At 42.3% G+C, this 27,342-nt stretch overlaps 1 protein-coding gene across 5 annotated transcripts; it reads left to right on the top strand.

The window, feature by feature from the left end:
- Positions 1-97: 97 nt before the first annotated feature.
- pcbp3 (poly(rC) binding protein 3) lies at positions 98-21,314 on the top strand. 5 transcript variants are annotated; one of them, XM_008404254.3, is made up of 12 exons: positions 98-665; positions 1,415-1,438; positions 1,527-1,559; positions 1,836-1,952; positions 3,624-3,755; positions 6,627-6,755; positions 7,663-7,737; positions 10,574-10,615; positions 13,113-13,188; positions 16,389-16,441; positions 17,875-18,044; positions 19,474-21,314. In XM_008404254.3, the coding sequence occupies exons 1-12, from the start codon at positions 591-593 to the stop codon at positions 19,508-19,510; spliced, it is 963 nt and encodes a 320-aa protein (XP_008402476.1). In that variant the 5' UTR covers positions 98-590; the 3' UTR covers positions 19,511-21,314. The 5 variants fall into 5 exon arrangements, with proteins under 5 accessions (XP_008402476.1, XP_008402475.1, XP_008402474.1 ...); XM_008404253.3 differs by having other exon boundaries at positions 105-665; positions 13,110-13,188; XM_008404252.3 differs by having other exon boundaries at positions 283-665; positions 18,810-21,314.
- The last annotated feature ends 6,028 nt before the right edge of the window (positions 21,315-27,342 follow it).

The following is a 27,342-nucleotide window of genomic DNA, read 5'->3' on the forward strand; positions in this document are numbered from 1 at the left end:
AGTCCAGGAGCAGAAACGTTCCCAGTCCAGGAGCAGAAACGTTCCCAGTCCAGGAGCAGAAACGTTCCCAGTCCAGGAGCAGAAACGTTCCCAGTCCAGGAGCAGAAACGTTCCCAGTCCAGGAGCAGAAACGTTCCCAGTCCAGGAGCAGAAACGTTCCCAGTCCAGCGGCAGAAACGTTCCCAGTCCAGGAGCAGAAACGTTCCCAGTCCAGGAGCAGAAACGTTCCCAGTCCAGGGGCAGAAACGTTCCCAGTCCAGGAGCAGAAACGTTCCCAGTCCAGGAGCAGAAACGTTCCCAGTCCAGGAGCAGAAACGTTCCCAGTCCAGGAGCAGAAACGTTCCCAGTCCAGGAGCAGAAACGTTCCCAGTCCAGGGGCAGAAACGTTCCCAGTCCAGGAGCAGAAACGTTCCCAGTCCAGCGGCAGAAACGTTCCCAGTCCAGCGGCAGAAACGTTCCCAGTCCAGCGGCAGAAACGTTCCCAGTCCAGCGGCAGAAACGTTCCCAGTCCAGCGGCAGAAACGTTCCCAGTCCAGCGGCAGAAACGTTCCCAGTCCAGCGGCAGAAACGTTCCCAGTCTCCCGCCCAGCATGGACAACACCAAGGTCCAGTCGGAGGGCGGGCTGAACGTCACCCTGACCATCCGCCTCCTCATGCACGGAAAAGTAAGAGAAACCTGGATGAGGCGACTGCAGCGCTTCAGATCTCAGACTTTATTTAAAATCGAGAGCAACATGTTGACAAGTTAAGCTTTTAGAGTGAATGTCTGGATTTCAGCAGATGCACCACTGATGCAGATTTAAGTTCTGTGAAAACGGGTTGGTGCCTCAACGCTGCCAATCATGGAGATACTTTTTTGTTTAGCACTTTTGCTAATTTTGAAAACATGTAGCGCATTTATCGTCCCTTAAATTAAATCTAAAGCGATAATTTAATTTTAACTGCGTAAAGTTCAACATCTTTGTTGAAGTTTTGGTTATCAACTGACGAGATTCCTGAAAGTAGCTAGATGTGAGTTTTCATGCTCTTATTTTGAAGTGAGTGGATTACAGAGCAATTTCATTTCCTGTCAAGTTCTCTTTTAATCAATAACTTTATTGAAAATGAGAGACATACAGGAACAGAACAAAATACTTTAACGTGTTTTATACATATTATACTTATGTAAATTATGTCAAACTGAAACTGATGTAGTCTTTCAGGGTAGGCAGCATTTTAGCGTTAGCTTCTGCTAAATTCCACGTTAGCATAGCGCTTTAGCATTAGCTTCCACTGTGACTGTGACTGTGCCGGTGCGTTGCTTTGGTGTTGGGGGGAATAATATTTAGGGTTAGCACAGCTAACGGTTTAGCTAGCAGACCCCACCACTGGTAAATACTGAACAAACTCTATAAGGATGTTTGTTTGTTTGCAGGAAGTGGGGAGTATAATCGGCAAGGTGCGTACTCTTGTTTATGTATAAAAAAAAACATTTCTTAAACATTAATTGATACTCTAATGTTTTGTATTTGGTTTATTTTGAACAGAAAGGAGAAACTGTGAAGAAAATGCGTGAAGAGGTGAGATCCTGCAGTAAGAGCATTTATTAAATCAAACATTAGAAATTAAAGATCCAAGGCAAACCAAACTTGTTAGCTTGTGGCAGAACTAGAACAACTGATGTAGAGGCAGCAGATATTTGCATAAAACTAACCAGAAATCTATGCTTCACCTTTTCTGCTCTGATATTTTATAATTACTGACTTGACTACCTGAGAAGCTTTGAATACGGTGGCCATTAATGGCCAATATTCAAGCTAAACATAAAAAAATGTGCCATGTGCCGTTTCTTTCAGAGCGGAGCAAGAATCAACATTTCAGAGGGAAACTGTCCAGAGAGGATCGTCACCATCACTGGACCTACAGACACCATTTTCAAGGCTTTCGCCATGATTGCCTATAAGTTTGAGGAGGTGCGAATCTCCTACACTGTTGGTGTAAAAGGCTTTCAAATAAAACGCTTTCAGATCCATCAGTCAGGAGTTTGCTAGGATATCATCAGGGTAACTGGATTCTTCTCGCGTTTCTTGAAGACCTTCCAGTCAAAATGGTGGAATGTAGTGGCCTAACCAAAGTACGACCTGTTGTAGGAAACTCGGCCAAACTCTCCGTCCGTTTCCAGTGTGTGGACAGACAGGATCCTTCTCCTTGTTGGTGCTTGTTGGATTCAATTGCTGTAATTCAGAGTTTTCCTTTGAATACTAAAATGTGTTGGAGGCCTTTGTTCATCTCCTCTTGATTACTGGCAAAACGGCGACTGTTCAGCAGTTGAGTGGTGATATTGTACTTTCCTGGGTTTGGACGTTAAAAGGAGAAGGTTGCTCTACTTCTGCTTCTATAATGTTCTTGTGACTTAGGACTGACTCTATAACGTACCAGTGATTCCTATGAGAAGGTCCAAACTGATTCCTCACTTGCTGGTCCAGACTGGAAGTCTATTTGTCTTCCGTGGTAGATCTTGACACCTTTGTCCTTTTCAATGAAACTGGAAACTTGTTCAGTAACGGAGGAAGGAAGAAGTGTGGAAAGCTACCAGAGCATTTGGACAACACTGTCTTAAAGTCCCTCGTTGGTGGATTGACCCGGTCAGGTTCTCTATAGTAACTTGATCTGAGCCTTGAAAAGGATCCGGTTTGGTTGATGGGCTTTAATTGTAGATCAGAATTGGATTCTTAACATCTGTTCACCGTCCCGCAACATTCCTGGTCCTTCTTCCCAAGGAAGGACGTTAGGAAACATCCTAAGAAGGATGTTAGGAAACATCCTAAGAAGGACGTTGGGAAACATCCAAAGGATGATAGGAAGTATCCTAAGGATGATAGGAAGCATCCTAAGGATGATAGGAAGCATCCTAAGGAAGCATCCTAAGGATGATAGGGAGCATCCTAAGGACGATAGGAAGCATCTTAAGGAAGCATCCTAAGGATGATAGGAAGCATCCTCAGGTCCTTCTTCAGTCCTTTGTTTCTCAGGTGCAGATTCATCCCAGACTCTTGAAGCAGAAGGAAACTCGTCATCCTCTCCTGCTTGGTGATTGGTTGGGTTTGTTGCCATAGTTACCATCTGATGAGGCCGTTCCCAGCATCCAGGCCCTCAAGGATAACAGGAATCATCGTATTTCCTGGCTGGCTGAGAATCTAGAACGGTCCATTTCAAATGATTTTTTTCAAACTTTGAGTTCGACATGCGACTCAGACATTTGGTTTTTCTCGTTTTTAATTCAGACATGTAAACTCAATCCCTGGTGCTTGTGATCATTTCAGAAAGTGTTTATTACAGCCCAGATACCAGCAAAAAAGTTTAATTAGTTACCGTCCGTCCTGCTTTCTTTTCCACTGATATTATCCAACACTGAGCAATGAGACTGCAGACACAAAGTTGTGCGTCGTTAATCATTTGTGTGACGTTTTCAAACGTGTGGCTCCAAATGCCCCAGTTTAGCAGGACCAGAACATTTAAAAAGCTCTTCTCTCATGTTCTGTACATTTTCCTGTCGGTTTGCTTGTATAGATGGTTTCTGCTAACGCAATTAAACATCATGAACGTTTGAGGCCGCGCTATGAATTATGGTCCGTTTGTTTCAGGACATAATCAATTCGATGAGTAACAGCCCAGCCACCAGCAAGCCGCCCGTCACCCTGAGGCTCGTGGTGCCGGCCAGTCAGTGCGGCTCGCTCATCGGGAAGGGAGGCTCCAAAATCAAAGAGATGAGAGAGGTGAGCGACCTGCAGCCGCCTGATCAATCACTGAGCAACAAACATGCCGCCCAGCAAACTTTCACAATTAAATGTTAAAAGTTTGAAAGCATGTCCAGTTCATTTAAACTCCAGGCTACAAAGCTAGCTGCGCTAACCGCTCTGCTAATGCTAAGGCGCTGTGTCAGCATGGTAATTAGTGGAAGCTAATGCTAAACGGCGTGAGGGAGGAAAACGTCAACCCAGCCAATTCAATTACTGCTTTTCAACCCTTCTAGACTGGACCGTGTCGGCGCCGACGCCTCTAAATTTGCAGTACCGTAATTCCGCCACACGTAGCGCTATCTGAAAAATTCCAACGGTTTCTGAAAGGGGAGACGTTGCACTTTCCAGCAAGTATCGGGTTAATACGGCAACTTCGCAGCTGCAGAGAGCGTAATTAATCGGGACATAATCGTTTAATAGACGGTATATTGCGAAAATAACTTGCTGGATATTGAAAGTTCCGGTTGTTATGGATACATGGGTAAGTATGTCATCTCACAGGACATTTAAAGAACTACTTACGATTAAAATAAGGAAGATTTATTTAGGCAGACGCTCGAAACTCCGGCGTAAACTGATCCTGTACCAGGAGTACTTTCTATTTGGTCTTTAAAGTAACCAGCCACGCCTCACAGACAGCAAGTATCCTGCAGCTCCTGCATTTCAGTTTGCAGTGATAATAAACTGTACAGACAATCAGCTGCAGTTATTCCTCCTCAATAAGATGCTGCAGAACCCAATAAAAAGGATTAATGTGATTCTGTGACCCTTCGATGTCGCAGCCTTCTGCACTCATTTCTTAAAAATGTGTTTTTATGTCTCGTAGAAATTACAAAAAAAAGACTCAGGAATTAGCTGAGACTGGAAAGATCAGCATGTTGGTTTGATGAAGGTTCTGTACGTAATTACTAAAGGATTCAGGAGAAATGTTTTTAAAAAATCACAGTAATGTAGCTGTGACACAACCGGAGAAAAAGGTTCACAGCAAACATGTGAAGAAGGGAAACGTGTCCAAAACGGTTCAAGGTAAAAATCCTCTGCAGCTCGTTGTTCCTTCACACTATTCAGTCTTTCAGTCAAAGCCGATCCTTTGTCTGCAATGCTGAAAACTAAGCTGCACTTCTAATTACCATCATTTGTGATTTCTGATAATCAGAGGCAGCAAACATGGAACCGTATTAAATCTCTACTTTGGAGGGAGGCCGTTGGTCCTCAATGCATGGCTTTCTTAAAAAAGTGCCACAAAGTCTTTAAAGTATAGAAAAGTAATGTAAAAGGTTAAATGTAAAAGTGGGCGGAGCCACGAGTCAAAATGACCAAGACTGGAGGGGGCGTGACTAAGACTGGAGGGGCGTGGCTAAGACTGGAGGGGCGTGGCTAAGACTGGGGTTGCGTGGCTAAAAATATAGGGGCGTGACTAAGACTGGATGGGGCGTGGCTAAGACCGGAGGGGGCGTGGTCAGAACGAGGGAAAACGCTGCTGTTAATTTAATGACTTTATTACTGTATTTATCAGCTTTTTTACACCTTTTGTTGCTTTCATTTTTCCAAAACAGCAACGAGCAACAAATCTATCAGCGAAAGGCTTTTATGGTGGCGTGAAATCTCCAGTTGCTCTGCAGTAACTGTTGCCACTACAAACTTTGTTGATGTTCTGATAATGAAGGAAACTATTTACAATTTCCATTAATTAAAAATTTAAATCACATGCGGATAAGTTTGTTCACATCATAAAAAAACACGGCGGTGACGGATGTCAACACCAACATGAGATGCAGATAATCAGCCATCATCGGCGGCGGCGGCGGCTAATTCTGGCCTTGCAGCGTCAAACTCCTCATGTGGGACGTCGTCCAGAGTAAATCTGCTGCTGCCATATTCAAACTAAAGTGAAAAAATGTGCCTTGTGCTTTAAGCGAGTGATAATTCCAGTTTTCGTGATTTTATCGTGGGTCATTTTATACCTGAAGGCTGAACTGTGACGTAAACCTTGGAAAATTCAACTGCAGTGGCCACTCTTCAACCCACAGAGGGCAGCACTGAGACAGTTTTAGGCTAATGTTGCAGAATTTTAAAAAAATTACACAAAAATATCAGAATTTGCACAAAAACATGAGGACAGATCCCTTAAGGAACATTTCTACAGCTCATCTGTGAAACAAAAGGGTTTAGTTACGCTACATAACTTCGTCTTTCCTTTGGATTTGGTTCTAAGTAGATGAGGAAGTCGATTGCGGTGAGAAGGTGAGGCCCAGAGCGAGCAGAAATGTGTCACTGAAGAACCAGACAACCTTCAGAGGACGACGTGTCGGCCATGTTGTCGTCACGGCGGAGGTCCAGCTGGTCATCCTGAGACGTGTGAACAGTTTCTGAGAAAACACAAGCTGGAGGCAAAGTCATGTTTGGCATTTATCGACAGAACCGTCATGCCTAAGTAACGATGATGGAGCCTCTGGTTCAGAAATGATGCAAGAAAAAACCGCGAAGCGTCGCCCTGAGACGGCTCAGCGACAGCCAGGGGACAAGCAGACAATAACATTTACTGTCAACTATATTAACTCAAACTCAGAGTCTACAAGCTGCTGCTGCCCTCAGGTTAATGTCAGCAGATGGGACCTGAGAAATGACGTACGGGGGGAGATTGGTGCCAAGCAGCATGTCCTGAAGGCAGGACGTTGTTATCCCAGATGGACACGTCTCAGCTGGGCAGATATTAAAGACGAGGCCAGTCTAAACATCTTAATCAGTTCAATTAACTGAGAAGCCGTAAGACAAATATCCACCTGGAGGCGCTGCGTGTCGTAACAGTTTGAGTCGGTTACAGAGTCGCCCTGTCGTCTTGTCCAGTCCACAGGGGCCCAGGTCCAGGTGGCGGGGGACATGCTGCCCAACTCCACCGAACGCGCCGTGACAATCTCTGGAACCCCAGAAGCCATCATCCAGTGTGTCAAGCAGATCTGTGTGGTCATGCTGGAGGTAAAGTCACAGAACGTTTCCGCCGCACCTTACAGTCACATTAATACACAACACGGCTTCTAAATCTGCTGGTTAAAACATCAGATACATGACCTGGTTTCTAACCAAGTACATCCTCACTGCTCCCACTGGTTTTAAATCAATCATCTGCACTGATTAAATGATAATTAGTGAGAGAATCGCTATATGCTAACTGTATTAGCACAATTACAAGATGTTATGAGGTCGCTTTTAAAGTTACACACTTTAATTTAGCTTCAAGCTAAATATTTAGCTTTGTTAAATATTAGCTAAGCTATTTAGCTCGCTAGCAATATATTTAACTTTCTAAGTGTTTAGTTACTAAGCTAAATTACTTTTTAAGGATAGAAAGATGAACATTTAGCTTGCAATCTAAACCTTTATCTTCAAATCACTGTAGTTTGAAGCTAAATATTTTGACAGCAAGCTAAATAGCTTAGCTAAATATTTAGCTAGCCAGCTATATATTCAGTTTGAGGCTAGATTGTAAAGTTTGTGTAACTTGACAAAATAGAGCAAAATATTTAATTTGCCAACTAAATATTTATATTTATTTTGAAACTGACGTGAAAATATCATCTTTGAAAAATGAACCACATGTTTTGCTGCTGTGATAAACTAAATAACCCCAGTTGATTCAGTTTTTCACTGTAGCTTTAATAAACACCATAAGGGTTTTTTACAGACGACTGTTTATTTAAAAATTATACGACTGCAACAAACTCCCAGCAGGACAGAGCACAGATACGCTTCATTCATTCATCATGTGATGCAAAGCCGACCTGGTCAGAGTCCTTCCTACGGCAGATGAACACGTTTCCTCTACATTTATTAAAGTAAAATAAAGCCGATGCAGCAGAATAACCGTCTTCTCTGTTTCTTTCAGTCCCCACCAAAAGGTGCCACCATCCCTTACCGCCCAAAGCCTGCCTCCACGCCCGTCATCTTTTCAGGTGGCCAGGTGAGTGCTGAGCTAGCATTAGCTGCGCTAGCATTAGCTGAGTTAGCATTAGCTCGTTAGTTTGTCCCTGCAGCAGAACCTGAGCGTTTTACTGCAGCAGCCCAGAGTTTTCCTGCTTCCTGCAGATCGTTGGCGCTTCGCAGCCAAACGGCCCAGAAGAGGCCGTTTGTTTTCTTCATGCTGCTGGAAAACAGGAAGCATGACTGTGTGAAAAAAGGTTTTTACTTCACAGCCCGAAAAAAGTTCTGCAGAGGTTTAGATTCAGATTTATGGAAATAAGTGAGAAATAGATACAAAATAAAATATCCAGCTGAGAAACGGAGCATAAAATATAATGATTAAATTTTAAAGTATGTACACATATATAACAACACAAAGGTGTTTTCTGCCTGGTCATGATTCTTGTTTTTAAGATCTCTTATTTTTATTCATTATTTCTGGGAAAAAAAAGCATTAAAAATAAAAATATGAGCCAGAATAATAAAAATAAAAGTTTCTAATTAGTTTAGTAAGATTCTTTAAAGTTATATTTGAGAAATTAGAATAATGTTGAAAAGTTTATATTAGCAGCTCGATTCACAACATAAAAACTCAAATATACAGATTAATTACACTCATGATTTAAGCTTTTATTTCTGCTAATGATGATTTTCTGCTTAGTTATGAAAACATGACAGTTGAGATTAAAATATTACGTCCAACCAATAAAAAAAAACAGAAAAGTGGCTTTAATGCCAATTTAAATGTTGCTATGTTTTTGATTAAATTATGATTTAATTGTGTTAGATTTGTTGTTTTATGGAGCTTAATATTAATCTAATGTTATTTTTACTCCATTGATAAAATGTCCCCTCTCGTGACATTTTATCTCAGGTTAATATTTTACGTTTTAACGTGTTTGTCTTCTGCTGTGTGATGTGCAGCCAGATATAAAACACATTTTAAAGCCTTAAAGTTGCATTTTTTGTTTTCTGACGCTGCTCCTGGTGACCCGGCTGTCCTCCGCTCCGCTCCAGCCACTGAATCATCTTATCTCAGCGTTTGTCGTCCGTGATTATCTATGCCGAGTGCGAGTCTTATCAGCCAGGAAAACAGGCAGCAGCTGCAAGGGTTGCTGGGAAATCGGCCACTTTAGTGTGACATCACTTTGTTTCGATTCTGCTCTTAAAGCCACGTCAGCCTGGCGTCTCTGCACTTCACAGGACGTCACATCTGGTTTCACGTGGTTAAAACATGGCGGTTCTTATCTCTGCTAATCCAAGTTTAACTCAGTAAGTCAAACTTAATTCACTTGTAATGATAAATTTGAAACGTAAACACGCTTTAAATACGATAAACTCAAAAACACACAAACAAAACAACAAGAAAATGTTGCAAATGAAAAGCTGCAGCTGTAGGAAATCGAATCAGAGGGAAAATGGTGGATATCAAACCCAGCAGAGTGAAAATGGAAATCCTCCAGGCCACTAGGGGGAGTCAGGAGCAGATGAACATGCTGCTGCTTTTAATAACGTGGTACAAAACATGAAGCAGAGCATAACTAGTCTTTCTCCCTCCCTTTCCTGACAGCCTGGCCCATTATAATGTGGCTGCTGACGCCCCCTAGAGGCCTGGAGGATTATAATGTGGCTGCTGACGCCCCCTAGAGGCCTGGGGGATTATAATTTGGCTGCTAACGCCCCCTAGAGGCCTGGAGGATTATAATGTGGCTGCTGACGCCCCCTAGAGGCCTGGGGGATTATAATTTGGCTGCTGACGCCCCCTAGAGGCCTGGAGGATTATAATTTGGCTGCTAACGCCCCCTAGAGCCCTGGCCCATTATAATGTGGCTGCTGACGCCCCCTAGAGGCCTGGAGGATTATAATGTGGCTGCCGACGCCCCCTAGAGGCCTGGGGGATTATAATTTGGCTGCCGACGCCCCCTAGAGGCCTGGGGGATTATAATTTGGCTGCTGACGCCCCCTAGAGGCCTGGGGGATTATAATTTGGCTGCTGACGCCCCCTAGAGGTTTGGAGGATTATAATTTGGCTGCTAACGCCCCCTAGAGGCCTGGAGGATTATAATGTGGCTGCCAACGCCCCCTAGAGGCCTGGAGGATTATAATGTGGCTGCCGACGCCCCCTAGAGGCCTGGAGGATTATAATGTGGCTGCCGACGCCCCCTAGAGGCCTGGAGGATTTGAAGTCGCCGCATTCCCAGATGGTTAATATTTAGTTAAATCAAGAACCAGTTCATTGTCCCAAACTGTTTATTGTTTAGATGTTGAATCACCTACAGAGAGGCAAGCCCACAGCATGATGCTGCCACCACCATGTTTGCCTCCTGTCTTTTGGCCAAACAGCTAAAATCTGGTATCATGATCCCGTTTTCCTCCATGTGGCAGATTTCAGTCCAGCTTGATGACTTCGGGTTTCCCTCCTGACCAGCAGCCTGTCCGCCCCCAGTCACATCAAACTGGTTCTGGTACTGGGCGCTTCCCGAACAGTTTGGGTCAGATGGTTAAATCCTGAACACAGTTGGATCTGCCAGCAGGGGAACGATCCCAAATAAACACCCAACCTGGTTCCAGATTGAAAAGCAAGGCGATCGTAAGCTTCTGGACCGACTCCAGAACCAAACATGATGAACATTAAAGCCAAGTTTCTGCCAGGAAATAAATATTTCCAACCCTGCAAAGAAGAGGGAGCAGATATCCAGCCTAAATGATGAAACCAGTAAAAAATTAAGATGTCTGTTCACTTGTGTAGAAAACAGAAAAGAAAAACTTGTGTTTTGTTGCTTTGCTGAGGTGTCGACTCGCGACTGAAACGTGTATCTGGTGTTTTCTCCCCTCAGGCCTACACGATTCAGGGACAGTACGCCATCCCACACCCAGACGTAAGTTCCCCGCTTTCCTTCCCCACAATTCAGTTCTGCATTTAATCACAGCTGAAACCAGACATTTACACACACTGTGTGAGAACAGACGCCATCTTTCTGTTTTCACTGTGACGCTCTCCCGGCGTTTGGGTCAGACGGATTGTTTCTGTTGGACCACTGGTAGAATAACGAGACATTTTTTAAGACCCAAACCGTCTGACGGTCTATGAAACACGGGCCGTGTTGCTGTTGAGCCTTTTTGTAACCAACTCCTAGCTAAGGGACGCTACCCACTGCTGCACCAGTTCCTCCTGCAGCACCACGACATGATGCTGCCTCCACATCCTGAGGAAGCGACTCCTTTGCTTTCCTAATGTCTTTACGGCAACGCAAACTTAGTTTCCATCAGACGCAATGATGTGAAACCGACTTTGTTCCCACAGGAGATGTAACTCTGTAATCTGTTATGTGGAGCAGCGGCGTTTCAGCTCATGCTGGACTTGTTTCATAACGGCGTTTTCACAAGGCCTTTTGTTTCTTTGTACATTAAACTTCTAGGAGCTTAGAAAGCCATCAACAGTTTTTGAAAGCATTGTTGTCCGACTGCAAACGTTTAAATAAAAACTGGGAATAAATAGTGACGTCTTTCTGCACAGTGTAAGTAAATACCTGGTTTCTTCTGTCCAGACGCGACAGTTCCTGCCAGAATCAGATCTTCTGATTTGTTTTAAGGAATTTGATTAGAAAGTCTCGACATGAACCGTTTTAAAATGCATTGTGATCTAAAACATGAGAAAAATCAGCAATCTGCCTTTCTGTAATGTCAGTTTCTGCAGGTTTCAATTCAGATTTAAGACGTTTTAAGATAATTGTGAGTTAAATTTAAGACCAAGTGGTGCCAAGCTTTTCAGCACAGACTGTTTGGAGCATCGTTCGGTTTGGCAACAGAACTGAGCCAGTGGCAAAGACGAACATCACCAAACCAACCGGCAGAAAAGCTACCAATGATCGGTGCAACCGGTCCTGGGTCGGTACCGTGAACCGGTCCTGGGTCGGTACCGTGAACCGGTCCTGTGTCGGTACCGTGAACCGGTCCTGGGTCGGTACCGTGAACCGGTCCCGTGAACCGGTCCTGGGTCGGTACCCGTGAACCGGTCCTGGGTCGGTACCGTGAACCGGTCCTGGGTCGGTACCGTGAACTGGTCCTGGGTCGGTACCGTGAACCGGTCCTGGGTCGGTTCCGGTCCTGTGTTGGTACCATGAAGCGGTCCTGGGTCGGTACCATGAACCGGTCCTGTGTCAGTACCATGAACCGGTCCTGGGTCTGTACCGTGAACCGGTCCTGGGTCGGTACCATGAACCGGTCCTGGGTCGGTTCCGGTCCTGTGTTGGTACCATGAAGCGGTCCTGGGTCGGTACCACGAACTGGTCCTGTGTCGGTACCGTGAACCGGTCCTGTGTTGGTACCATGAACCGGGCCTGGGTCGGTTCCGGTCCTGTGTTGGTACCATGAAGCGGTCCTGGGTTGGTACCATGAACCGGTCCTGGGTCGGTTCCGGTCCTGTGTTGGTACCATGAAGCGGTCCTGGGTCGGTACCATGAACCGGTCCTGTGTCAGTACCATGAACCGGTCCTGGGTCGGTACCATGAACTGGTCCTGTGTCGGTACCATGAACCGGTCCTGGGTCGGTACCGTGAACCGGTCCTGGGTCGGTACCGTGAACCGGTCCTGTGTCGGTACTGTGAACCGGTCCTGGGTCGGTACCATGAACCGGTCCTGGGTCGGTACCATGAACCGGTCCTGGGTCGGTACCATGAACCGGTTCGGTACCCTGAACCGGTCCTGGGTCGGTACCGTGAACCGGTCCTGTGTCGGTACCATGAACCGGTCCTGGGTCTGTACCGTGAACCGGTCCTGTGTCGGTACCGTGACCCGGGCCTGGGTCGGTACCGTGACCCGGGCCTGGGTCGTAAAGACGTCGGCGCCTCAGCAGCCCATTCCGTCTCCGTTAATAATCTGCCTCCGTCTGTCGCTGGAGCCTCTCCAGAGCCTCCTCATGTCAGATCCACTAATTCAACGCCGAACGGTGATTGATGCCAGAGGGGCTGGCGGCTGACGGTGCAATCACTCACGCGCAGACCTGGCCACCTCCTCCCACCCTCGTTAAAAACTCCTCTTTAAAGGAGGCTTTCAAAGCGCACGACAACCTGCGATGATCATGTTCAGAGCGCAGCAGCGCCTGACGAGCGTGTCGGGCTACTGCTTGTGGAAATTCATTAAATTAAATGACTGAAACATCTTTGAGAATTCCAAGAAGGCAGGAAAACGACTCACACTATCTGGCATCTTCTATCAGAAAACCATCCGTGTCTCTTGCTTTGTGTCCTCCACCGCCCGTCTCATGTCTTCCTTCTCCTCACCCGTTCTTCACTCTGGTTTGTTTTCTTCATTTCTTGGTGTGACCTGTGTAACAGTAACCTCTTAGCTTTACTTTCCCTCCTAACCCTTCAGCAGTTGACCAAGCTCCACCAGTTGGCTATGCAGCAAACCCCCTTTACCCCCCTCGGACAGACCACCCCTGCTTTCCCTGGTACGTACCCACAAGGTACCCCTGTAGACGTTTTCTCCTCTTTGCATCCAGAGAAATATTTCTTCTCTTCCCCTTCCTCGCACCTTCTCTCTCTTTTGGCACAGCATGACTTTGCCTCCGTCGTTTCTTTCCTCCTTTGATTTTCTTTAACTCATATATATTTTTCTTGCCCCTGTCTGATATTACTCCAGTAAAGAGGGAAAAAAGGAAAACACAAGCCGCTCCTATGATTTAGTCAGAGTTAGGTTGTCGCAGGTCACAGAGTCTACCAACAGATTTAAACACTTAAAGATTCACTAAAAGTGAAAATCAACAGATTAATGCAGCATCTTTATATAAAACATCACAACTAAAGATCAAACTCTTATTCAAGTATTGCAAATTCAGGAGGAAAATGGACACACCTGGTGTTTAGAGCCACTAATTCACTGACAGCTAGTTATTTTTTGCTCTTTAGCGTTTTTTCTAACTTTGAAAACGTTTAGCGCACTTAGCTTCTCCTACATCAATTCTTACAGAAAAATTATAAAGTGCTAATTTCTGTGACCGTTATGAAAATGTTCAGATGAATAAAGTTCAACATGTTTCGTTTTAGACGTTTATATTGATGCTCTTATTTTGAAGTGAGTGAAAACCGTTTACGTAGTTTGTTTCCTCACTTTCTCGAGCAAATGGCAACTATACAAAAATGAGGAGGAATACAGAATAATACAACAGTTACATGAACAAATACAATAATTTATATTGGTCAAGTGTCTTTGGAGCTGCCTGACACTTTAGCATTAGCTTCTTCTAAAACCATGTTTGTGTACCACGTTAGCGCTACTAATGTTTACGATTATGTTTTAGGGTTAGCATAGCTAGCTTTTTAGTTAGCATACCCACCACTGTTAGCATGTGATGTGATGTTGAGCCAAAATGGACCAGGAAATTTGGATTAGCATAGAAATGTTTAAAAGTAGAATCATAGAAAAGGGGAAATATTCCAACACTGATATAGAGGATGAACTAAAAATACACATAAAGGAATGAATGAATATGGCAACATCTTCCTGACAATAATCACCACAGAGAAATGAAGTGAATATGGAAAACAGAAAAAACTGAAGTCTCCATGTTTGTTGCCAGAAAATCTCTTTCAGACTGTCAAAGTTCTCAATCCATTAATTTTCCTTCTGAAGTACAAATATAAAAGTTGATGAGGAATTTATGGGAGACATTTATGAAATAGATTTTTTTCTACACTTATGCAGGCCTGGAAAAAACCAATTCATTGTTTTCTAGACCAGGCAAGAATCCAAATATTTTCTTAAAACACTTAATTATTAAAAAGTAAATCAACTTATTGTGTAAATCAGGAGCGTTGGAAGGTCTTAGGTCATACGATGTGTTCTCACGTTGTAATTTATAGATTTAAAGGTGTAGTTTATTATTTTTCAAAGTGGTAGATGTTGGTAATGTACCACCTGCAGTGGCCAACAGCCTCAGCATGAACGGGTCTCTGTTGTGGTTTGAAGAGCATTATTGTGGCCGGAGGTGGTTGAGTTGGGTTTACAGCTGGGTTTGAGTGTTGGCAGCATATCTGCTCCATTTTCCTCCAGATGAAATGATTTCACATGAACGACGTCACATAAAAGGAAAACGTTTTGAGAAAAGTGTGGTCTTCATTCAACTTGATGAGAACTGAAAGGTTTTGCTAAGGAGAATGAGTTTAGTGTTAGCTGGATGACTACCAGGTGTTAGCACTTAGTGCTAAGCTAGGCTAACAACAAAGTGATCTTAGTATGAGGATAAAATTTAACAATGTTTAACTTTGCTCATTTATTACAGCTGAATATTTAAAACATTGTGTTTTGAAGTGGGTTTGGATTATAATGTTTTACAGCGTTTACTGTAACTCGCAGTGTGCTAAGCTAGGCTAACTCCCAGTGTGCTAAGCTAGCCTAACCAGTAGCTGGCTTTACATTTAGTGACTCACATTAAATATAAATATTTTTATGATTCAATTCCTTCTCATTACTTCAAAATGCTAAGTTTGGTCACAGCAACATTTTCTTGTATTGTTCTTTAGCTTATATCTCACCAGGCTAACTATTAGCCAACTTTATCTTCTAAGCTGAAGTTAAATCACATTATTAAACATCCTTTAAAATATTATAACTTCTGCTTTAATACATTTCTTTATATTTGAGTGTTTATTAAAATGTTGTGCATCTTTATGGGTCTGTTAAGATGGGTTAGCATTAGCTCAGAGCTAAAATCAGCACCTCTGGTGTGAGCAGACATGTAGCTAGAAGGACATGCAGAGTGACCAAACATTTCCTTTTCCTCGGACACGTCCACGTTCTGATTGGCTCTCTTTGATGAAAATCTCTGGATTTCCAGCGTTTTTAGGGGATCAATAATGTGATTATTTCCTGGTTCATCGACTTCTCCGGGTCGCGGTTGGTTCAGACCAGGAGGGAACGGCGGCAGAAACGGACCAGGCGCTGCTCGGCTGATGCTTACGAAGCACAGAGAAAGATTTACAGACAGACTGGAAAATAAATGTTTCTGTTTTCCACAAAGGCGTCTCATAAATCACATGATGGACAAAAACATCATAAAACTGAAAGAGGAGGACAGACAAAAACTCAAACTATGCAGATTTTCCTGTCTGCATCAATCAGGAAAATCTGAATATGTTTTCAGATTTATGTAATTTTTGTCCTGCTTGACTTAAGAAATGAAGTTTTATTTCTACAGGTTAACTTTCTAAACTGCAGTAGAGAAATCAGGGATGGACAGATGTGAACATTTTCCCCTGATATCAGATATAAAACTGCTGTTATTGCAGGATTTACCAATATTTACCTTTATTATAGACATTTCTCTACACGTCTGACACAACGTTCAACCAACCAACCAACCACTGACATCCAACGTCCCCTCAAACGCAACATGGCCACCAGAATTTGACCCAGTTTAACTCATCAGAACCGATACGTTGAAAAACGCCCATGTTGATTGTTGGTTGGCAAATCTGGTCAACTTTTTAAAAAACTCCTAAATGTTCTACATGAAAATGGGTTTGTATATTTAAAGGACTAATCTGGCTTATTATCCTGTATTTACTGTCAGGACTGAAATCTGTTTACAGATCTAACTTTTCTAGAAGTTGCTTCGTAGAGTCAAAGTTTTCTTGTTGTGCCTGGTTCCAGGTTTGGATGCCAGCCCACCAGCCAGCACCCACGAACTCACCATTCCTAACGATGTGAGTACAGCAGGAAAGGCCTCAGATTCAAACCAACGTTTTTCATCAAGATCAAATCTGGGAGGAAAATATAAGACGTGTTTCCGCCCTCACAATGAAGACGAACAAAAGAGGAACTGTTTTAAGTGCAGATCATAAGTTATTCCACTTAAATGTCCAACGAGCATCAAACATGCACCAAAATCCTTATAAATCATTAAAGACCAACTAAACTATATTTTGCTATTTTTATTAAAATGTAACTGATCCATAAATAAGCTACTTTTTTCCCAGATAAGCTTTATAAAGTAATTCTTAAGGGTGCTATCTTCATGTTTCAAATGTGCAAATTTTAACATTTTGGGTGTAAATTATTTAAATTCTGCAATATTTTGTCTAAAACCTTCTCAGTGCTGCCCTCTTTGGGTTGAACGGTAGTACTGCAGTCAAATTTTTCTATTGGTTCTAGCAGTCCAGGTTGGTTGATGTCACTCAGCCTCACCTACCGGTATAAAACCATCTCAGACACGCCCCCTGGTGGCGACACGGAGAAGGAACAGCTAGCATACATAGAGTTTTGAAGCTAGCGAGTTGTGGACGTGTAGTGGAAAACATCCTCTCTGCTCTCTGACTGCAGCGTTAAGAGAAAATGTCACTCGATTTATTGTGAGTCACTTTTTAAAAAAAAGTCTCTAGATGGTCTAAAAGTTGCTAAATATGGAGCCAAAGTTACGAATCAACAGTTTTCCGAGCACAGAAGACTCGTTCCACTCTGTCTCCGCATTTCAAATGATTCCCACGCTACCGATTATTGATCGCCATGGCAACGACCACTAGTCCACCTCTTGACTCGCCACTAGGGGGCGTGTGTCTGAGTGAGATGGTTTTATGAAGGCATGCAGGGCTGAGGTGTTGTTGTACCAACCTGCAGTACCACAGTTCAACCCAAAGAGGGCAGCACTGAAACAGGTTTAGGGCAAATATACACAAAAATCTCAAAATTCACACAGAAACACGAAGGACCTTATACGTCTAGACAGTTAATTGGCAGAAGAAAATGTTTACAGATTACAGTTTAAATAAAATGTGTGCAGCAAAAACAGTGCAACATGACTGTAGGGTGAATTGGTCTCTTTAAACTGATATTACTTTTAAATACACGATGAAGAATCCCTTTAAAAATAATAATATTGGTTTAATCTGATATGAGTGAAGCCATTCTAACATATCACTTTGGACAAAACATAATCCGTCAAACTTAAACTCCTTCATCCTGATGGCACAAAGCTGAACCATGTCATTACTCAAACCCAAATTCCTACGATTTTAATAAAACGCAGATCATTACATAACCCATTACACTTCCCTTTTCATTAAACGTATCAATTACTGAGTCTAAACGCTGCGAGACGGCCCAGAGGTTTTCCTTCTGACTCTTTCGTTTTCCTTCACAGCTAATAGGCTGCATTATTGGACGCCAGGGAACCAAAATAAATGAGATTCGACAGATGTCTGGGGCGCAGATCAAAATCGCCAACGCCATGGAGGGCTCATCAGAGCGGCAGATAACCATCACAGGGACCCCTGCAAACATCAGCCTGGCTCAGTACCTCATCAACGCCAGGTAACGTTCCAACCTGAGCAGCTGGGCCTCGACCGGCCCAACAGATAAAACCAGCACCAGTGGAGCTCCGGGTTATTCTGCTTCTTTGAAGCAAGAGAGAGGATCTGATATCTCAGTGACTAGCTGCGTTTCCAGCACAAATTTGATCAAAATTCTGTCAATGTCAAAAAACCTGAATTTTCCAAAACAAAATGCAATTAAAATCACATGAGAACAAGTTTTATTGTGCGATAAGTCATTAAAAAACGTTACACCATGATCCTGCAACCACTTCCTGTCGTCTTATTTGTCGTTTCCACCAGTAGTAACGTCATTGAAATGAGTTTTTTAAATTGTCGTATTTCCATTAAGGGACTTTATTTTTGTAATTCCAATTTGCGTAATTATCTGGCCAATGGAAACGCAGCTAATGGCAACTAATGTGAGCTTTCTTCCCCCAGAAGTCATTCCTTTAATAAAGTTTCTCCCAAAGTGTGAAAAAGTAAATTAGAGAAGTTTCTGTCGGAGGATTCCTTAAAAGTGAGTCATGGAGGGATGACAAGCTGGAAGCAATCAAACGATACATCTACAAATTAACATTCAATTCCTGAGTTGAAAACAGAAAAAATCTGAGCACCAATAAAGTAGCAGAGATGATTTTAAAGCAGAATTCACAACGTAAACGGCGTTAGCTCAGCAGAGCGAAGCTTTGTGTTTCTGACTTCTTCAGGAAGATTTCTCCTCAGGAGCTAACGGCTAACTGCTTTCTCACGACTCCAACGGCAGGTTCAGAGACGTGGCCGCCATGTGGAACGACCCATCGTCCATGACTGCATCCTGAAGGCCGCCAAAATGTGGCTCTAGCTTTAGCACCTCGATTCTGCTTTCACTGTTAGCTTGGAGCCAATAAGTTCTTTGTTAAAGCCTGTTTTCTGCGTATTGGTGTAAAAAAATACTTTGACATTTTGAAAAACATGCTTATCCTGCTGTTTAATGTAGATAAACATACAATTAACCATATGTTAGCTTAGCCTCAGTTAGCATTCCCAGTTAGCTTAGCATCAGAAACATTCAAAACATTTTGAAATAAAAATTGGTTGCAGTGACAACGAAACATTTTTAAGTGCTGAAATCTTGAAATGTGAAGATAAATGTTATTAAAAATGTCAAACTATATTTTATTTAGCATGTAGCATTTCAAAAAAGTCATTTCTGTTGCTCAGTATTATCAGATAAAATTACAGATTATGTCTTTGTATGAACAGAGTTATAAGAACCTGGTTTAATGCGGTTGGAGCGACGTGATGCTGCACGGCCTCATCAATGCGACGTCCAGCTGATTTCATTGCAGAGTAACTTTCAGCGAAAGTTTCACAGTTTGTCTCCGTCTGTGTCCCCGCCCTCCCCGCACCACGCCCGCCTCCCATCCCTTGTTCTTCACCGTTTTCAGGCTGACGTCTGAAGTCACTGGAATGGGCTCGCTCTAGTTTCCATCCTCCGCCGCGCATCACATGACCTCTGAGCAAACGGCATCAAACGCGGTTTATCGACCTCCGTTTGACCGTTCTGCTGTTTTAGCTCGATATTGTAAAGGTGTCGCTCTCACCTGAAGCTGTCGTTTGTTTTCCTCTGGACTCTTTTGCCTCCTCCTGTTTTTGTCGCTCTACGTTTCACAAACGTTTGCTCTGACGACCTCTTGCTCATTTTCTGATGATTTTCTGATGCAACGAGTTGCTTGCAGAAGTTATTGCCTGTTTGTCTCAGCAGCGGTTTGCATGACTCAGCATTTCAGATTTATTTTAAAGCCGTGGAAATGGAAACTGGAGCTGAAAACATTTGTTAGATTTTCAAGCCGATCTTGTTTCCCATGTGACAAAAAGCTGGGAAATGAAGGTTTGTCGTGTAAATGACGGCAGCAGAGAGTAAGATTGTATCCACCTGCAGCCATTTGTGGTCCTGATGCTGTAATTTTACCTGTGTTCACCTGAACCTCTGGGAGACGGCAGCTGTGCTGCGTTTGCAGTGAAATCTCTGGGGTCTTTTGGCTTCGTTGAGCTCTGAGAAACGATTTCTTACACAGATTATGTTTCTGTTCTGCATGTTTTTCACTTTGCACCACTTTCTGTTGTGAAGCATAAATCAGCTCCCAAAATGTAAAGTCTCGGTATTTTGCTGCTTTTGAGCAAAAGCAGAATGACAAAATTATATTTTCCAATCAATGCTGAATGTATAGGAGGTTTATTTTAAATGCTACGTTTTAACTGTTTTAGGATAATGTGGCTTAAAAACATATTGGAGAAACTGATGAGCTTCATTATTGATCTATAAGGTAAAATATTGATATCCATCCATGGATCTCCAGCAGTTATTGGTATAAACCTTCACAGAACCACAATCTCACCAAATCCAGCCTGCAAGCGCCGCCATTTTGGAACGTTTTGATGCATCCTGAACCAAACAAAAGCTTCGCAGAACAGCTAAAATACAAAGGAGCTAATTTAGTCTGTAAGTTCTGATGTTGCAGGACGGCTGCACTCAAAGACTAGAGCTGCTAACACCTGATTTAAATTCAGTGGTGGGCACCGCTAGCTAAAACGTTAGCTATCCAACTAATCATAAACATTAGCAATGCTAACGCTAACGCACTACAACAACACAGTATTCGGTGAAAGCTAATGCTAACGCGCCAACAGAGACATTTCTCCTGTATGCTTTTGTTTAAAATAAATTTAGTAAGGGGGGGGGGGGGAAGGAGAAAATGTGACAAACCTGCTGCGCAAACTTCAAAATAAAAGCATGAATACAAAACTTTAACACAATAAAAACTTAAAGTGTAACTTTATCCAGCTGAAAGTTTACAAAACAGTCATAATTTATACAGAAAAACAAATGCAGGGGAAGCTGAGTGTGCGAAACGTTTTTAACGTTAGCTAAAGCGCTAAATGAAGAGTTAGCTCTCCTGCTAGCATAAATGTGCCCACCACTGCTGGCTGATGAGTTTCCATCTGTTTTCCAGACTTGCAGTCACTTTTATCCCTGATCATTCAAAATGTTTGTCATATTCCTGTCTTTGGTTTCACTCTGATCAGAATCACCTCTGTAGTTTCACTCGCATCTCGGTTTCTGTGCAAAAGGAGCAAAAAATAATATGAAGTGATTTTTGAAGGTAATGATATGTATTATGATGATTATGTTTTTGATCATTCAGATCTCAGATTTCTTATGTATTCAGTTTGTCTGTAGCGTTTTGTAAAGGAGAGATGATAATAAAAACAGTTTGTTCTTTTCCTCCTTTGACTCAAACTGTGTTCATTATAACTTTTTTGTTCTTAAATAAAAAAATAAATCCTTCAGATAATCAAACCTTTGATTGTTCCCGTCTTTTCACTGGTTTGTCGTAGAATCCACCGTCATTTCATATGAAACAAAGACGAAGCCGGCCAGGCTCTCTGCTCATCAAACGTATTGATCAACAGATTATAATCAGTGAGCAGCTAAGGAAAAGCAGAAGTTTCATCAGTTCGCTGCTCTGACGTGTGTGTAGGTGTGTGTTAGCAAAACACAGAGGTGCATCAGCAATGACCTTAGGGAAAGGTCATTTCCAAACCGTCTGATTATTCCACAGAGGAAACATTTCAGACAGCTGCCAAACTTCCCAGGAGTCCCAGCAGAGAACGCTCAGAGAAATTACTAAGTTAGCAGGTCAAAGGTCATGACCGGTCAGTTAGAGAAACACCGAACAGGTGTGGTGGTTTGGCAGGGCTGAAGGAGAAAGCCAGACATCTTTAATCATAAACATTAGTTCTGGTAATGTGCTATACGAACCAGGCGTTTAAGAGAAGCTAACATGCTATATAGCAGAAGCTAATGCTAAAACGCTATACAAACCAGGCGTTTAAGAGAAGCTAACATGCTATATAGCAGAAGCTAATGCTAAAACGCTATACAAACCAGGCGTTTAAGAGAAGCCAACATGTTTGCATTAGCGAAGCTACTGAAGCGCTACATGAACATGGTAACAGAAACTAGTGCTGAAAGGCCATACAATATAGCATTGCCTATAAGGAAGCTAATGCTATACAGAAACATGACATTTAGCAGATTCAGCAGAACAACATGTGCTACAACAGTATTTCACCCTCAACAGGGTCAAACTTGTTAATACTCACCTAACTTTGTGCTTTGGATCAAAGAATCATTTTGCCAAGTAAATAAATTAAAGCCAAGTAAATTAGCGCTTCAGAATTTAAAATATAATTTGGGGAAGTTACACTAAATGTTTTCAAAGTTAGCAAAAATGCAAAAACATAAAAAACATTAGCAGAAAGGAGCCTGCTAGCACCGACAGGAGGAGAGATTTCTTCTTACCACGACTGTAGATGATGTACTCAAATATTTTTAATAAAAATCCTCATTTTGCTTCATTCCGTCACATTTAGAGCAGAAGAAGAAGAAATGGCCAGCTAACCTCTCTGTTTAGAGGATGAACAACGAAGCCGTCTCATATTAATGCAGAAATTAATTTAAATCTCTGAGATGAATTCAAATCTCTGCATTTCAAACTCCAGACAAACTTTGAAACTTTTGTGTTTTAGAGAAATTATCTGCCTAAATGTTCGTCTGCAGTCGACTCTCAGCAGACATTTGCTTTATTTTAACTTTTTCAGGTTTACATTCAGGTTTTAAACTAACATTTGTCCAGATTTTATTTCCCAGAACGTCAGAGTTTATTCGACAGGAAAACAAAACTAAAACCAAAACAACAGGAAGCTTTTCAGCCTGATGCAACAAGCAGCAACGTCCCAACAAACAAACGCTACAGAAACTGTAAAGTTCTATTCCTGAGTCGCTTAAACTCACAGAAGAGCTGAAAGGACAATTTTGTGCCAAGCAAAGAAAAATAATTCCTGTAGACTTCTGTGCAAAAATCTTAAATCACCTTTACTCATCTCTCCATTCAGTTCTTTTTGACTTTGTAAACATTTAGCACATTTAGCATCCCATAAATTGTCTAAATAAATTCTAAAGTGCTAATTTTCTTGGCTGTTTTCTCAACATTCGGTTGAACAATGTTTGTGCTGAAGTTTGTCTGTTGACCGTTTCATCCCTGATGTTCTTTAGCATTAGCTGGAGCTAAATGAAACATTCATGAAGCGTTTTAGCATTTTGGCTAACTTTGAAAAGAGAACATGGCTTCCTATAATTGATTTCTGGACAAATCAAAAGCCTAATTTACTTGGTTGTTGCCCGTTAGTAATTCTTCAAGCATTTTATCTTCATGCTCTTATTTTGAAGTGGGTGAAGACTTTACACAGCAGTTTCATTTCCTCATGTTTTCTCAGCCCCCATAACTATTTCAAACTAAAACATAGAGGAACAAAATAAAACAGACAGCAGAGGACAAAATATAAAGTTAAATACAACATCCAAAGACGTTTAAGTTATAGGATCAAAATAAAATTGGTGCTCGAGGATTTTATAGCTTTTTTTCCAACAACTTATTTTCTGCAGGGGAAATAAATCGGTAAACAAGACAAAAAAAAAAGTTTCAATAATTCAGATGTGGTGGAATAAAAAAATCCAGGTAAATTAGGGCATCAGAATTAGCGCTAAGCTAATTTAGTTTAGTGTGGAAAACATTTTCAAAAACGCCGCATGAAAAATTGGCTGAGAAAATGTCGGATTGTTTGATGATTCCAACTGTTTTTAGCTTTCTTGTAAATAAGACTGGATTTTCCCACATTTAACACAAGTGTAAAGGCTCCCAACAACCACCATTTATTTATATTACACAGTCTAGTGTAAATTTGTCTCTTGGACAATCAGCTGCTGACGAAAACATCGGTCCTCCTCCTGGCTGATGCTGCTGACGGCATTTGGACGCCGGTTGGATTCAGTCGGCGGGTGAAAACCTGGGAGTCCGTTCACCTCCTCCTGTTTAATGGGTCTCTGCTGCTGTCAGCGCAGACGAATTACCCGTCAGCTGCTTCCGGTCAGATCCGTCCCTCGTCTCCCACTTACTCTCTCCGGTGGATCGCCGTGGATTTTCTGCTGATGAGTGGAGCCTTTGGTTCAAAACGATTCATCACAATTACAGGTGTTTACTGTATCGGTGTCCAGGGGCGCGGCGCGTTAGCGGCTAATGACATCTACAGGGCGGGGAGGGGACGCGGTGGTCCGACTATCCATCCAGGTCCGTGTGGGTCAGACGGGACCGCTTGTTTTTACAAAGATGCATGAGAAAGAAGAGCAGATGTACAGAACGATTTATCCTCATTCAGTTCACTGCTGTGGTTTAAAAGCTTTGCACTGAAGGAATAATGAATTCGGACTTTGCTTTATGCTATATTGAGCTAATCTCTCAGATTAAATATTAGTTAATTTAGTGGTAACGTATCTCTGATGACAGGTTTTAGATTACTTCTTTCATTCTTTGAATTCAGATTAAATCCACAAACTGTGGCAGCACTGCTAGCTAAAAGTTATTTGCGCTAACTCTAAAGCGCTAATTGTTAGCACTGGTTCTTCTAATGCTAAAGCGCTAAATTGATATAGTATTTAGTGGAAGGTAATGCTTAAGCACCAAATCTGATATCTTCCAGTGGTGGCCACCGCTAGCTAAAAAGTTAGCTATGCCAAGTGGTGCTAAAGTGCTAACTTCAAATTAATTTTGAAATTATACTTCAAATTTTCGACAGTTTCTGTTGTCTCTGTTGTCTCTTATTTTGTTCTCTGTTGTCTCTTATTTTGTTCCTGTAATTTTATTGTGGGTTAAAAAAAGGAAACAGAACCGTTGTGTTAAAAAGTCTTCACCCCCTTCAAAATAAGAGCATGAAAATAACTCCAAAACAAATTACTCAACTAAAACTTTAGTACTTTTAGGGAAAAGTTAAGCTAAATGCGCTTAAAGCGCTAAGACCGCTTCACAGTCATGAACCATCTGTGCTGATCTCACGTAAAATCACAATAAAATGCAGAAAATTTATGGCTGGAAAGCGAAGAAAAGCTCAGATTGTGTGAATACATGAGCAAAGCTTCAGAAATACAACATAATTATTGATTTTATAGTTTTTTTATGGCTGCAGATGAAATAAAACAGCTTCAGATCTCAGAGTTCAACCGTGTGTGAAACAAAAGTTTCCAAATCGACTTTCTTTTATCAAAAACTCCTGAAAGGGAAGTAATTTCCCCCCGGTGTGGATTAATTTCCTCCCAGCAGGCCCTGCGGCTCAGTTTCACAGCAGACGGCAAACAGCAGAGAATAAAGTGCAAACTCAATAAATCTAGTAAAACTCAATAAATTACACGTTTGGCTCATCAGTGTCTGAACGGACCATCGAAGAGGCAGGAGAACAGCTTCAACGGAAACGTCTGGAATCATTCAAATCCCTGACATTCCAGGAAAAACGTCTCGTTTTTTCAGACCTTCAATTAAAAAGCTTTTTAATTTTGAAGGCTGTCATATCAGAACTCGGCCGACGAGACATTCAGTCCGAGGCTGGAACGTCTGGAGGAGAGATAAATGTGACGACAATGAGGTCATGATGGAGGTATCGACGCTGGCGGTTTGTTTCGGGGCGTCGTCCTTTCGGGGGAAGGTTGCCGCTCGTTTAGCTCAGGGATTATCTGAACTCGTTTAGCTGCAGAGAACGAGCCGCTAAATGCAATCAGGGACTCTGGGAGGGCAATCAGGGGCTGCTGGAGACCAGGGCATCTTTAACCACCATTAAAGATTTGGTTAGGGCTGATGGTCACAAGGTGACCGCCACGCATGCACACACACACACACACACACACACACACACACACACACACACACACACACACACACACACACACACACATGTTTGTGTGGCTATCTTTGTGGGGACTTTCCATTGACTTCCATTCATTTCTACAGCTTAAACCTGACCTTTACCCTTTTCCTAACCATCACATACCTAACCTTAATCCTAATCAATACTCAATTCACACTTTAGTTCTAACTCTGACCCCTGACCCAAAAACAGGGTTTCCCCTTGTGGGGACCAGGCTCCGGTCCCCACAAGGTCCCCACAACGTAGTGTCAGAAACATTGTCCCCACAAGTTATTACAAACGCGCGCATGCACACACACACACACACACACATGCACATACACACACACACACACACACACACACATGCACATACACACACACACATGTTTGCGTGGCTATCTTTGTGGGGACTTTCCATTGACTTCCATTCATTTCTACAGCTTAAATCTGACCTTTACCCTTTTCCTAACCATCACATACCTAACCTTAATCCTAATCAATACTCAATTCACACTTTAGTTCTAACTCTGACCCCCGACCCAAAAACAGGGTTTCCCCTTGTGGGGACCAGGCTCCGGTCCCCACAAGGTCCCCACAACGTAGTGTCAGAAACATTGTCCCCACAAGTTATTACAAACGCGCGCACGCACACACACACACACACACGCACGCGCACACACACACGCTCCTAAAAGAGGGACACGGTTAATTTGGACAAAGGTTTTCTGCCCCTGTGGTTTTGGTCTCCTCCCTGCAGCTGGATGTCACTGACAGCTAATTACCAGCAGAAGAAGAAAGAGAAGGAGAAGAAGAAGCGCTTGGACTTTTTGTCCCTCCAGAAAGTTTTTGGTAAAAATGTTAGTTTCATTTTCTGAAATGGATTCAGGAATCGGATTCACTAAATGCATCCAGACACAAAGCTGAGGTTCACACAGGTTCAGCTTGGTGCTGAAATATATAACTGGATGCATTAAAACATTAAGACATCCTGGAGAAATCCTGGAGAAATCCTGGAGAAACATTGATCCAGATCACAGGATAAAAGTAGATGGTGGGGAAGTTAAATACAACTAAAATAATAAAAACTGAAATTGAGAAAACATTTATGAAAACAGTAATTAATGGGGAAAACAATAAACTAAATTATTCAGAAAGAGCAGGAGCTTCTTAAAGAGACAGAGACCCAATTTCAAAAGGTTAAATTACAAAGTCAAATTTCTTTGATATTCAGCATTTTTACATCTAAAGGTAAAAGTTTTAAACAGCACTGAGCCTGGAAAACACTTAATGCCATTTTAACTTAGTATAAATAGACAAAGTCTTAATGAAATAAAACTATAGTGAAACTCAAAGCCTTAAAATTTTCCTCCCTTTAGCTCCTAGTTTGTACTTTTTCTACAACAGGAGTGTAAATGCGCAGTGATGGGTTTTCGCCTCGTTAGCTTTAGAAACGCCTGCCTACAGTTTCTCCCTGCCTGCTTTCTCCTCCGGTGGAGAACGAGACGCTTCCCGTCTGTAAA

This window comes from Poecilia reticulata, chromosome 2 (assembly GCF_904066995.2).
Source record: "Poecilia reticulata chromosome 2, P_reticulata-male-v2, whole genome shotgun sequence".
Classification (NCBI taxonomy): Eukaryota; Metazoa; Chordata; class Actinopteri; order Cyprinodontiformes; family Poeciliidae; genus Poecilia; species Poecilia reticulata.